This window comes from Cynocephalus volans, chromosome 8 (assembly GCF_027409185.1).
Source record: "Cynocephalus volans isolate mCynVol1 chromosome 8, mCynVol1.pri, whole genome shotgun sequence".
NCBI lineage: Eukaryota > Metazoa > Chordata > Mammalia > Dermoptera > Cynocephalidae > Cynocephalus > Cynocephalus volans.
In genome coordinates, this window is record NC_084467.1 from 74,520,001 (window position 1) to 74,534,724 (window position 14,724).

The window sequence follows — 14,724 nt, forward strand, 5'->3', positions numbered from 1 at the left end:
AGGAATGATGTTTTTTGAAGTAGTAGCATATGTAATTTCTTCATAAAGTGTATTGAAGAAATGAATGCTAATTAAAAACTGTAATTTTTAAATCTTAAAAATAAAGAAGAGATCAAAATGACATTATTTTTGGAGCTAAAAGTGACAACTGGATTTGGTGATTAGAAGGTCATTAGTAACCTTGGCAAGAATAAGTCCAGAGAGATGAGGTAGGAAGTCAGATTACAGTGTGTTGAGTAGTAAATGAATGGTGAAGTGATGACAGCTGGGATAAACATCCTTTCAATGTTTGGCTGTAAAGGGAAGGAATGAAGAAGGAATAAAAGCTAAAGAAGACTATAATGAATATTTTAAATAAAAAAATTCAAATATGTAAACCATACTATTTGTTCCTCTTTTTCATTCACAATGTATTTCCTAACACAAGTGGAACTCCATTTATACACTAACCTCTTAAGGCTATTAACAGCATATTGTGACTATGAACAGCATATACACCCATACAACACCACACCTGGTTAAATATATTAGGGTCAATCTCAATAGCAAACAAAGAAATGCAACTTGAAATAAGATACCTTTTCTTCGTTTGCTAAATGAGATGAGCCAAAAAGTGTAATTGTCGTGTCCCCTTTGAAAAGTAGTATGAAAACATGTATTAAGAGTCTTAAAATGTTGACATCATTTAAATGAACAATTCTACTTCTGAGATTCTAAATAATTCTAACTGAAAAAAAAATTTCTGTGTACATATATACAAATAGGCTCAAAATCTAAATATTATACAAAAAAGAATAGTGATAAATTATGTCAATTCCACTCAATGGTATATTATGCCACCTCAATGGACAGGATGCGAATAGCATGGACTTTAGGATCAGAAAGACCTAAATTCACATGACAGACTACAACACAAAAGCCACGTAACTTTGGACAAGTGACTTAAATTTTCTGACACTCATTTCTTAACTCATAAGTAAAGTGGCACTTAGAATTTTACCTAGTGTTGGGGAGGGAATATTCCACTTCTTCACCACCCCGTCCTGCTTTACCACACCCTTCTGCCTCAGCACTCTTCAGCTGTTCCCCTCCCTCTACCCAAAGGAGGAGGCTTGCACAGGACATTCAGGGGGCCACAGCAAACCAGTGAATAAAGCTACTGGGCTTAAAGTTTCTACTTACTCATCCTTGCACTTTCTGCCCCCACATGATAAGAAAGACAGACAAAGTCGGCCTCATCTGCACAAGCCCAGCCATATCTTTCTTTTATCTTCCCTTCTGTTCTAAAGAATAACAGCGAAAGCTAGGCTAAGGCTGGTTCTGCAGACCCAGGCATTCCTCTATCTCTCCTGCAGGTATACCAGAGGATGCTGGTCCCAAGATTAGATTTTTGGGAGAGGGCAAATGGGAAGAGGCAAGGAGAAAATAACAGGGGATGGGGCTGCTTAAGTCTTAAAGCTAAGCTCATACACCAAAACAGTTAACATGTTTAAAAAATACTAGAAAGGAAACACATCAAAATATTAATTATAGTTGCCTTTAGATATTGATAATTGCAATTTTTTTACATTCTCCTTTTCTATCTCTTTCCAATTTTTCTATGATAAAATATATTATTTTAATAAAACAATACACTTTAAAAATCCATAAAGAATATTCATGCCTAGACTAAAAGCATATACAGAAATGATAAAGTTTTTTAGATTTATTCTGTTTAAGAAGCATTTCTAGATTTATGTTGTTTAAAAAGCAGTAAAGACAGAGCTTAAAGCCATGAGTGACACAAATGTCAAATACCTAAAAAATTGGGTGTTGCTTTGGAGTATATTAGCTGGCTTTTAGGAAAAACATGCAACAATTATGCTTACCTTCTCAACATCAGGCAGACAATCGAGCAGGTCAACAGTGTACTTAGAATCACTTGGGTCATTTTCACAACCATTTAATGACATTTTCAAAGGACTTTTTACCATTGCATCTAATACAGCCTCATAAAGCTGCTTTGTTATCAGAGGAGAAGGAAGTTCTCTTAAATAATCCTTAAGAACACCTTTAGAAAACAAACCAGACAGTTGGCAATTGGTCTTCAGAGTGAAATAAAGAACTATGGTGAATTTAAAAAAAAAATTTTAAGTATTAATATAGCTAACTTTTAATATTCTGAAAATAATAAAAGCAACAACATAGAAAGTATTATAACAAAACATAAGCATTTTGCATTCTTTTAAGTTGCCTTAGTAAATGAATTTTTATTTTGAAAGCATGCTAAAAATGAACACAAAAAATTCCCAATTACCATACATATTAGGTTTGTTAATCATAAAGTAAGCTATTCTTGATACTATTGATTCAGCCACCCTATAAAAAACTCCTCTAAATGCATGCAAAACAGGGCTGGCCTAGAGCGTGGTGTTAGGTCAAGGGTTCAGATCCCCACACCGCCAGCCATCAAAATAAAAAAATAAATAAATAAATAAAAATAGCCCAAACCAAAACAAAATGCATGCAAAACAGAAGTTAAGAAAGCAAGACATAACTATTAATGGTAAATTATTCCAATTATACAAATTTTGAGTTTCTAGACTTTAAATTGATAGTGAAAGAGTACAAATGGTCCAAAGCCCTTCCAAATAAATGAGGTATATGAGGTATAAATATATTTCCTCTTTAATACTGGAGATGAATCTTAAGCAGATATAATGGATGGTTGGGTAATCTCTAATGCTACACTATCATATGTAAGAAAAATCATTCCTAAAACCAAACAAATAAAACCAAAAGCCAAGAACAAAAAACATCAGGCTTGTCACTATAATAGAACTCATGAAAGTCAGTTCCAAACACACTACAAGTGGTTCTGAACCAAGAGATATTACCTATGGTGGAGGAAACAGGGAAGAGCAGTGGTTGTTGCATATAAGCAAGGTAGGTGAGATACTAGTTAAAGACTGGAATGTGATCACAAGGAAAATTACGAGCTATTTCTGACACCAAAAACCTAAACATATACAGTATTGATTCAGAACATGCTCTCAGTTTAGCTGAGCACCTAGTTTGAAAGTTTAGTTTGAACTTAAACATGTTCATATAGAAAGCTTCCAATCTGATAATTTTTAAAAATGTAATAGTAACATGATTCATAATGCATCTTTCTAGTGTGTTTATGCAAATATAAATATGACTTGTCTCTCTTTATTTCATAAATGATAGCATATGTCCCGTTGTTTCTTGCTTTGTCATTTAACATCATATCCTTGAGATCTCTTCAGTACATAGCTTCCTCAAGCATCTTCACAGCCACATCAAGAATGGATATTCCACAGTTTTATCTATTCAGTCCCCTACAGATGGATATTGAATTGTTTCTAATCTTCTGTTATTCCTAAACAATGAGTACACTGTACATCATCACTTTCTAGGTCTGTAAGATAAATTCCCAAAACAAGACTGGTAAGTTGAAAACACATTTGTAGTTTTGAGGGAAAAGGAAGAAGAAGAATGTTTCTTTCCTAGGTTTCGGATTTGAGCATCAAGGTGGATACTAGTGACATTACTTGAAATAGGGAACAAAGGAGGAAAACCACACTTTAGGGGATAGAGAGGAGTTTCATTTTGAATATACTGAGCTAAAGTTATCTATAGGATATTCGAGGCGGCTGGACATAAAAATCTGAGGCTCAGGAAGAGATGACTGGAGACACAGATCTGGGAATGATCAACTTAAAGATGATAACTGGAACCTTGTTTTTGATAACCTTGAGATTATCAGGGAGGCATAGACAGTGATAAGAGAGGGCCTAGCAAATAACCCTGAAGAACATCAACTTTTCAGGGGTTATCAGGGAAGAGGATCTTCCGAAGGAAGAATGGCAAAGGACTTATGTGTGGTGAGAAGAGGCAGGGTTGGGGGTGCAAGGAGAATGGTAAATATGCTGCCAAGGAAGTCAAGGAAAACAATGTTTCGAGAAAGAGTCTGTGGTGTCAAATGACAGCCATCAATAGCTAGGTTAGACAAGAATGGTGTTAAGTACTATGGAGAGCAGAGTTTCTCAAAACTGGCTGCACAATGAAATAACCTGAGGAACTTTTAAAAATTAGATTCTGACGCCCTATGCTAGCCCTACTAAGTCATGATCTCCAGGGGCCATGGCTCAGGTACCTGTCTTTTTACCAAATTCTTCTGGTGATTCTAAGGCAGTGGGTTTCTGTAACTAGGTATAGGAAACAATGATCTAGAGTCAATTTAAAAGAAGGACCAAAAAATGTTCACCAGAAAAGGAAGTCAGCAACCTTGGCAAGCACAGTTTCAGGCGAATAAAGGACACTGAAATCAGGCTGCAGTTATAGTTAGGAAGTAAATGGGCATTAAAGAAATAGAGAAAAAAGAAAGAAATAGAGACAACCTGTTCAAGAAATCTGGGCTCGAGAGAAGTTGAAAAACTTAGAAGAATAGGGAGGGCAGGGGAGAAACGGGATCAAAGTAGGGATTTTTCCTTAAAGATGAACATTCAACATTTAAATGCTAATGTAAAAAAGAGAGTAAAAAGGTTTTCAAAGCCTAGCAGGGAGGGAATATAATCAATTGAAAGAAGAGACTTCTGAAAACACTTGAAGGAATTAAAATCAGTCCAAGATGGAAGGAAGATCAATTCTATACTATTACAGAAAGTGGAAGGGATATATGCCAAAAAATGCACACTGGTAGGTTGGGTCATAAAGAACAGAGGAAGTTCCCATCTGATGGCTTCTATTGTCTCTGTGAAGTTAGGAGGCAAGGTCATCTGCTAAGAGTGACAGGGGCAAAATGAAGTTTGAGGAGAGGGAGAAATATTAAATAGAAACTCTGAAGAATGAGAGAGAGACAACTGATAAGAAAACACACAATAATTAGCAGGCACCATTCACAGCCTAGTTAATTTTGAAGTCCATAGATTTATACTGGTACCAAGATATTCCAATTTTTTTTCTCCTAGCAACCAACAACCCAGATAGAGGTTAGAAAAGCAGACCAGTACTTCTAGGCAAGACAGAGGAACAGGAACTAAATTTACCTTCCTGCTTGTAACAAATGAAAACACCAGACAAAATATCTGAAAAAACTATGTCTAAGACATTGGACATCAGACAAACAAGGACAGTGATCCTTGAGAGATGGAAACGAAATGAAGTGTGCCCACAAACTGCTCCAACTTACTGCCTCCAGGTCACAGTAAGGAAATGGAAACCCAGGTAAAGCTCAACAGTCTGGTTAGGTTGAGAGGGAGCTAGAAATCCAAGGAGACCAAAATGTCTAGACCTTGCAGGACAGAGTACTAGAGAGTAGAGGGCTGCCCAGAGAGAACTCCGGAAGTCTGCAAGGATCTCACTGAGTCTTCATGTGAGTACTGATCAGCACACGCAGGTGAGGCAACTAACTACTCAATGCTGGGGAAAGAACCACGCAAAATGATCAGAGAGAAAAATTCCGGAAGCTTACACAGGGCAGGCAATTGCTGCTGTTCTGAGCAGCCAAAGTGGAAAACTATAATTCATGGGATTTGAGTATAGTACTGCTTGGGGTTGAATTGTGTGGTTCCCCCCCCCACCCCCCTTGCCCCAGCCAAAAAAAAAAGTGCTGAAATCTGAACTCATAGTACCTCAGAATGAGACCTTATTTGAAATAGTTCTTACAGAAGTAATCAAGTTAAATGAGGTTGTTAAGATGGGTCCTTATTAAAAAAAAAAAAGGGTACACAAAGACAGACACACAGAGAAGGCAGATGAGGTGAAAAAACACAAGGGGAATACCATGTGAAGATAGAGGATTGGAGTCATGCATCAACAATCCAAGGACTGCCAAACATTGCCAGCAAACCATCAGATACTAGGAAGAATTAAGGAAGGATTCCCCTACAGGTATCAGAGGGAGCGGGGCCCTGCTAACACTTCAATTCCAGACTTCTAGCCTCCAGAAGTGTGAGAGAATAAATTTCTGTTGTTTTGACCACCTAGTTTGTGGCACTTTGTTTCGGCAGCCATAGAACATTAATACACAGTACACAGAAGAGTTTTGTTTCAGTAGTGAATCAAATAAACAGAAAAAGAGGAGCCTTATTTCAAGAAGCCTAACAAAGCTTTAAAACAAAATTAAAAACTCTTTGTAAGTAACTTAATTGCATACCAGAACACAGCTCAAGTGTATTTATGGAAATACAAAAACATCTGCACCCAAGAAGGTAAAATTCACATGTGACATTCAATAAGAAATTGCCAGACACAAAAAAGGAGGAAAATATGACCTATAATGAGGAGAAAAATCAATTGAAACCAACACAGAAAAGATAGAGATGATAGAATTATCAGACAAGGACATGAAAACAGTTATTAATACTGTATTTCACATGTTCAAGAAGCTTGAATAAAGATTGAACATGGTAAGTAGAGACATGGAAAATATAAAAAATAAATACCCAAATTAAACTTCTGGTAGTGAAAACTAGTAGGTCTGAGACTAAAAATATAATAAATGAGATGAATGAGAAAACTTGAGAGATAAGGAACTATAGCTCTAGAATGAAATGAACTCAAAGTTTCAGAGGCAAAAAAAAAGTTTCAGAGATTCTTGTCATCAGTACTGGATGACAAGAACCAAATTATGACCTTAGGAGTAAGTCACTAAAGTAGAGTTGAAATAAAGGTCACTAGAGATGACAAGGAACTGAGAATCCAGGGTTCTGAGCTAGTCATTTGTATGTTCAAGTAACCTAGGATGATGGCAGGACTTAGGCTGGAAATATGAGGATACTTCAAAAAGTTCGTGGAAAAATAGAATTAAAAGATAATATGAATCTTTCCATGAACTTTTTGTAATACCTGCATGTAACCACAGGCGAGATGTCAAAATCTTTACCAAATAAATGGGAGTATCCAAGAGTTTAGATGATGTTAAAGAGGATAGAAGTGGTGTAAGAACATACCATGAGGCTCAGAGAGCATAAATTTCTACACAACAACAAAAAAGTAGTAATCTGGAAATAGTAACTGGAAATAGGGCATGATTTAAAAAAGAGATCCCATATTTGTTCCTTGACAAAGCAGGACTTGTGAATTCTAACAAAACTCAATATGACCTAGCAGTTGGAGACTTGCCCTATAATTAAATTATATTAAATTAAAACCTAAAAGATCTCCAGAAAATTTTATAAATAACGTATGCACAATGCATAGTATGTTCAATGAAGTAAAAGTTATAGTTCCTTTTCTGTAAGCAAAGTCCATAGAAAAAATAATCCAAAGATCCTGTAAAATGATACAGAGAAGAGGTATTTATACTATGTTGTAGAAATTGTAACCTAGAAATAATCAAAAGATTGTATAAAATGATACAGAGAGAAGGTATTTATACTATGTTGTAGAAACTGTAACCTAGAAATTAGCTCTATGGCCTTATGCCAAAAACTTAGTGACAGACAGAACATCTTAAGTCACACTGTCTTAATATCTTTCAAACACTTTGAGGACATAAACCTTAAAATAATAAGTCTGCACTGACAATCTTTAATACCACAGGAGGTATTTAGTAGGGACCCAGGGAAAAACTTTCGATGAGGTATTTTTAATGCCACACACTACATTCTTTATCTTGTACTTGGAAGAAAACTCAGGCAATCATAGGTAAATAAAAAACTGGTTGTGGTTACATCTCTTAAGCTACTCTGTAATAATTAGATACTATAAAACCATGTGCCTCTCACCTTCATTCCAGGCACAAAGACACAAAAAAATTCAACTCACCCCCATGAAAGGTGTCAATAAAAAAGGCAACTTAATCACCCAGACGGTTTCCACATCTCACAGGCTAATTTGTAGTACCCGTATTTTACTAATTCTCAGTCACAAAATTTACCCTGCAAATATTCACACACAACTTTTGTATTATATGATCTTTGTCTGGCAACTGTTTATTCAATGTAACTAAAGTATTATAATATTTACATCATGGGGAAAGAGACGAATGGCAGCTTTATTACTGCTTTCGTCTTGACAATAATTACTAAATACTGGTTTCTCTCCCAATATAAAATAATCCAACTATCCTGAACTTTAATATCAAAACCATTCTAAAACCACACAGCAAACACAAACTTCACCCAATTATAAACACTCATATGTAGTTTTGAAGCAGAAAGAATCATCCTGGATGTACATGACACTCCCCTTCCTCTGAATTCAAAATATCTTTGTTTTTCCTGTGTGTGTGTTTTCTCTCCCAACCCTGCATTCTAGAAATATGGTATCCAATCACTTATTTATTATCAAAAATTCCCATGCAGTTGCATGGAATGATAAGACTTTCCTGTGATCACTGATTTTAAGATGATACAATCAGGCATTCAGTCTTTTTTTGATCATGGACTAATCACCTCCTATGTGCCTGGCACTTTACCAGATGCTGAGATACCTTATACTTTCTGATCTCAGTCTGGGGAGGGAGGGATTCAGAATGAGCTAGCCTATATCATGTATTTTAAGAAGAGATTCTACCAACCTGAGGTGGTATGTTCTGAAGGACAGAGGAGTAATCTCGGCAAAGCAGGGCATTTCAGCTGCATATACATGAAAAATCATGATATGTCGGTGGAATTGTAAACAGATCTGGCATAGCTACAGAACAACAGCTTGTGAAGATGAAAGATGAATTGAAAAATTTTGGAGGAGTCAAATCTTGAAGAGCCTTAATAAGTCATACTGAAAGATTTGGATCTTATCTTGAAGATGGTAGAGAATCACTGAAAAGTTTTAGTAGGAATGAAATGATCACATTTGCATTTCAGAAAAATTACTTTGAAAGGCTGAGTATAAAATGGGTTAATAAGGACCAAAATAAGAATCATCACTTAAAGCACACTTTACCATGTTAAACACAGTAAAATCCTTTGTAAAATCAAAGTTCAGTACTTTCTATGGTTTCATTAAAGAAAGCAACTTCTTTTTCTAAGAGTCCCAATATATAGAGAATATATAGAATAAAATCCACATCCTTATGATGATGTGAAAGGCTCTACGTCACTGGGCCCCTGCCTACTTTCCCAATTTCATCTCCATTATAATGTAGTCACACTTGCTTTCTTCTTGTCCTTTGAATGTGCTGAACTTATTTCCATTTTCAGAACCTTTGCAATTGCTGTTCTCTCTACCTGGAACTCTGGCCCCCAGTTCTTCCAATGGTTGACTCCATATCATACGGATCTCAGCTCAAAAGGCACTTCTCAGAGAGACTTTCTTCTCTGATCACCCTAGCTACAAGAGTCACTAACCTGATCATTACTACCAATCAGTATCATTCCCACTGTCTTACTTATCACTGATAAGTTACTATATCTTACTATTAGAATGCATACACATGAGGACTGAGACATTGTTCATCTTATTCACTTGTCCCTGGTGCCTAGAAGACTGCCTGGCATACAGTAAGTGTTCAATAAGTATTTAGTAAATAAATTAATTTTCAGATAGGGAAGATTTAATTAAAATAGGTAGGGAAGATTCTGATTAAGTGAACTCTGGTCATTTCTATGTACAGACTTTCCTTTTCCTGCAGGATTCTCACTTTGATTCCTACTACCACCATCGTGCTAGGACTCCAGGTATATATAGTGCTAGGGTTAAAAACACCAGTTCTGATTTGGAGACAAAAACCAAAACAAATAATCTTTCAGTATTTACTTTTTATCACCTCCAACATAAGTGGATACATTTTAAAAGATTTTTTTTTTTTTACTAAATACATAGGAATACAAAAAAGTCATAGAATTACACATATACCTCAAAGACTAGGTACATCACCATCTGCTTACCATTCCTTTAATCCTCCTAGCTACTTGTATGTCTCAATGTAGAAGTGCCTTTATATCACCTACTACATGGTAACTCATTCAATTAACTTCATGATAAAGAAAAAAATATATGAAAATGACCATGTTCTAACTCTGCTGTTTCCAAATAAACCTCATTGTTAGTTCTCGGTATCACTCTGAGAGAGAATTCCAGCTCTCTCTCACCACTCTCATCTGCTTGGTGCTTTCCTCTTTGGCAAGTCCTACATGTCATATGGTTTTTCCATCTCCAAGTTTTTACTAACACATTGCCCTCCTCCCACCTCTGCCTGGCTAAGTCCAGCTCACCCTTTAGAAATTAGCCAAGAAGCCACCTCTTCTAGGAAGTTTACCCTAATTTTCCCAGGATAAGTTAGGTGCTTCTTCTCAAATATTATAATTAGCTGCTTCTTTGTGTCTGTCTTCCCCTTTAGACTAATATTCTAGAGGGTCGAAATGATATCTTAATCATCATTGTGGGGGCCGGCCCGTGGCTCACTCGGAGAGTGCGGTGCTGATAACACCAAGGCCCAGGGTTCGGATCCCATATAGGGATGGCCGGTTCGCTCACTGGCTGAGCGTGGTGCTGACAACACCAAGTTAATCATCATTGTGTTTCAAATGCTGTAGCAAAGTACCTAGCACATAGTAAACACTCATATATGATGGTTGGATAGATGGATATCATCTTCCTACTAGTGACTGCAGAACATGAAGATTAATATATTAAATAAACTCATTCTTCAAGTGAGATTCTGTCCCCTTGGACAGTGCTCTTATCCTCTACAGGCACCTAGTATAACAAAAGATTAACTCAATGGAACCAGAATGTTGAAAATACACATACATAATCATGAAAATCATCCTTTCACAGATATAAATTACATAGATAATAAGGATACATTAGAGTAGGTAAATTTGAAGGTTGAATCACTGACATTTCCTGAAGTTAGAACTACAAATTAATTTTTAAAATCCATTAACCTACCCCATCTTACCTCACTTACTCTTACCACTTACTTTAGTCATACTCTATACATTACTCAGATCAAATGATTCTCATATACAATCTCAGTATATTTGGGTTGCTAAATCTATGATCATTACTCAGTATTTCTCATTCCTCAGTGTTTACACAGTTTAGATGTCTATATTCAATCCATGTAAAGAAAATAGAAATAATCTGAAAGTTAATGTGCCAGAGATCAGAGAACATATAAAATGTATGGGAGAAAAATATGTATTTAATATGTGTAAATGATGAAAAATAGATGTTTTAAAAATAAGTTCTGGCTTATATCTGGTCAAGTTTTCTTTAAAAGGCAGATAGGATAAAATGATTAAGATAGAATTAAAATCAGAAAAAGGCATGGCCAAAATAAACTTTTAAGTACTGAATCTAGATACTGATTGTGTACCAGTGACATGAAATCTAATTTATAATGCAGAGACACATTTGAATTGAATTTCTCCTCAGAAGACACATTCTTTTTTAATAATCACTAAATAATAAATGTTTTGACTTTCCTAAATTTTTCTCTTGTCTTTGTTAAATAAGCCCCATAAACAATTATAAATAAACTTCAACTTATACTAGATTGAAAAAAACCTGGTTTGTCTGGAGCATTTCATTTTGTTCTCTAGACAAACCAACTACTAACAACACATTAAACTGTGAGCAAGCTCTACCACTCACTTCATTAATGTCCCACTTTTTAGATCTACTGAACTTTTAATTACATTTCAAAGTTTACTCAGAAATGCAAATTCATGTAAAACAAACACATGAGGCAATACCTATCCTGGCCAATTCCCCAAATCAACCATACCTTTTATTTTGAGACATGATGAACTTTTGTGTAACTTATTGCAACTCTGATGATATTTCGCAGATAAATCTTAAATCATTTTATTGGCTTTATCAAGAAAGAAAATAGCTCTACATTCTTTTGAAAAAGTTTTACTGAAATGCAATAGTACAAAGAATAGAGCCAAGAAATACCCAATTGATAAATTACAGAAACTCTCAATTTTAGAAAAGAATGCTACAAATCCAATATTCATTGACTGATTGTTCATATCTTCTGTATATTCATCTAATTTCCAAAACTAATGACTCTCTCTTATAACAAATAATCAATTCAAACCACACTATATCATCTTTTTAAATCACACATGTTTAGGATAGTTTTTATTTCTAAGACAAGGCTTCATTCACCAAGACAAAATTTACTTTTGTTTATAAAGTGTATGTTCTGGGAAATTGGTATTTATAAAATTTCTCTTTAATGAATTCATAAAATGGGTCCTATGCTGATTTTGTTAATTACATACTAACAAGGGAAGCATATTCCTTTTTTTTAAAAAAATTTCCCATTTATTTTTGGTAGAAATAAGCTTCTTCCTTTATAAAAAAAGAATAAAAGTAACCATTATTTCTAATTTGCTAAAATTTATAAGAAAGAAAAAGTCCCTCGGTTTGTTTTCTATTAGAATTAAAATGCCTGGGATCAAAGTTTTGCTTATCCAAAAGGCTATATTAAAAATTCTATGAAAATACAGTCATTCTGAGTTCAGAGAGTGGGAATCTCAATTATTCAGAAAGCTTTAATCCTAAAAGTAAGCTTTAAGGATTTTAACAAACAAAAACCTCTTTAACATGTACAAGGTGAAGCTTCCTCAAATTCTCACCCAAATAATTGTGTATAAAATAAGAAAGCAAGTTATAAAAGATAACCCTCATTATAGCAAGCAAAAATGGCAGCTGACAATAGAAAAAAGAGAAAGAACGATCAAAATACCCAGAAGATCTGGAGATACATACTCAAGGATCTATAGATGAAAGGATATGAAGTCTGGGATTTGCTTCAAAATAATCCAGGGATGGTGAGGATCAAATGGGAGGTACAAATGAGACAAGTCTGGTCATAATCATGATTGATAATCATGGAAACCAGGTAACAAATAAAGGGGTATTATCATAGTATTCTCTCTACTTTTGCATATGCTTGGAAACTTTGATAATAAAAAGTAAAACAACAACAAAAACAAACATGGAATTACAAGGGTACTTCAAAAAGTTCATGGAAAGATTCATATTATTTTTTAATTCTATTTTTCTATGAGCCAATAGCCCCTGAAGATTATTTATAAGGTTATGAACAATCTTCTAATGTCCAAATTCAAAGGGCTTATTCTGTTTTCGTCTTCTATGATCTCTCCATAGAATAACACTGTATCACACCTTTCCTTAGCCTCCATTGTCTCTTGTTTCCCAAACTTTCTGACTCCTTCCCTCTCAATCTCTTAAAGTGTTTCTTCTCTCTTTGCCTGCCTCCAAAGTTTGCAGATCCCCAAAGTTCTTGTCTTTCAAACTTTATGGACAATTGCAAGGCTTTAAATTTAATTTTCCAGCCCCATCTCTCAGGAGTAATAGAAGTATATTTCCCATGCTATACATTGGATTATATTCACCACTTAGGTAAATAAAAGACCCTCAAATTCTACCACATTCTCTACTTAACTGCAGAGATGAGCATTTTCCACTTTCTTGATATATACATCTAGATCTCCTACCAGTACTTCAAATTCAATATATCCAAAATCCAATTCATAATCTTTCTTGACATTTCCCCAATAAAAGCAGTAGCTCTCTTCACAGCTCTCTTATTTATCTAATGGTTCCCAATCAACTGCATCCAAAGTCATGTCTGCCGGGACCCTCTCTTTCTCCACACCCTTTCAATTCTACTCTTTCCTACTTCTACTGCTACAAGCCTCCTTTAGCTCTCATTACCTCTTTGCTGAGACTACTGCCAAGGCTTCCTAACTGATTTTCTTTCCTCTGGTCTCTTCCAATTTCAATCCATCACATGGAGTTGCCAGATTAAGACTCCTAAAAACAGTTTTTAATGATTTCACTCCCCTACTCAAAAATCTTTAATGGAACCCCCTGTCTAGTAAATATAAATTCTCCAACCAGATACCCAATGCCTTTTCCATAACCTAAGCTCCAGTCAAACTGAACTCCCACGGCATTTTATTTATCCCTCCCAGGTCATTTTATGTATCCCTCTACTACCCTTTTCTGACAGTTACTACGGCTAATTTAATGTAGTTTTTACTTCCCCCCATCATTTGTTGGCTGTTTGAGGGCAGGGACCATATCTGAATACCTCCCCATCGAAAATAACACATTAAGTAGTGTTTGTAAAGAAAGGAAGCTAAGACTTCAGCATAAAATCAAATTAAATTTAGGCTACAAAACAGTTTTTCAATTCTCCTTCCTGCAGATGTAGTCTTTCCAGGATGAGTACATAATATAAAATCTATATATTACCTGTTATTACATTTATATCTGGGTATTGGTTTTCACACAGACCAACAGCTTTGCTATCCCTCTCAAAAGCCTCTCGAAGTTCTTTCTTGACTGCTGCCGAACCACATAATCGATACAGGCCTACTACCTAGAAATAAAATTATGGCCACATTACAGTAAATTTGATAAAGAGAAAACATAATAGTACAGTATAAATCACATGAACTTGGCAATCAAATATGTTCTCATGACATTTAATTAAAAATACTTCAAACACAGCTTTCGGAATCTCACTATAGACTGTATTGATTAGGTGAATAAAAACAACCTGTTCTTTCATTTAAACTCAAACAATACACTATAATTTCTGTAGTGCTGGCTATGTATCTTAAGCAAAGATAAAATCCCTTCTCTTTAGTTTTATATGCCCGATGGCCCGGGAATATACCATTTCACATCTTTTATTCTAGACTGAATTAGTACAGCACAGTGGTTAAACAACAATTTTGGAGTCGTAAAGCCTCACTCTGTCACTCCTTGATTGGTGAATTT

At 35.2% G+C, this 14,724-nt stretch overlaps 1 protein-coding gene across 1 annotated transcript in view; it reads right to left on the reverse strand.

Moving 5' to 3' along the window:
• The window catches only part of SYDE2 (synapse defective Rho GTPase homolog 2), a 41,082-nt gene that overhangs the window by 6,736 nt on the left and 19,622 nt on the right, over positions 1 to 14,724 (reverse strand). The window contains exons 4-5 of the mRNA XM_063103661.1: positions 14,194 to 14,320; positions 1,869 to 2,050 (exon numbers count right to left, since the gene is read on the reverse strand). Coding sequence (XP_062959731.1) covers positions 1,869 to 2,050; positions 14,194 to 14,320 — 309 coding nt within the window. The remainder of the gene's footprint in view (positions 1 to 1,868; positions 2,051 to 14,193; positions 14,321 to 14,724) is intronic.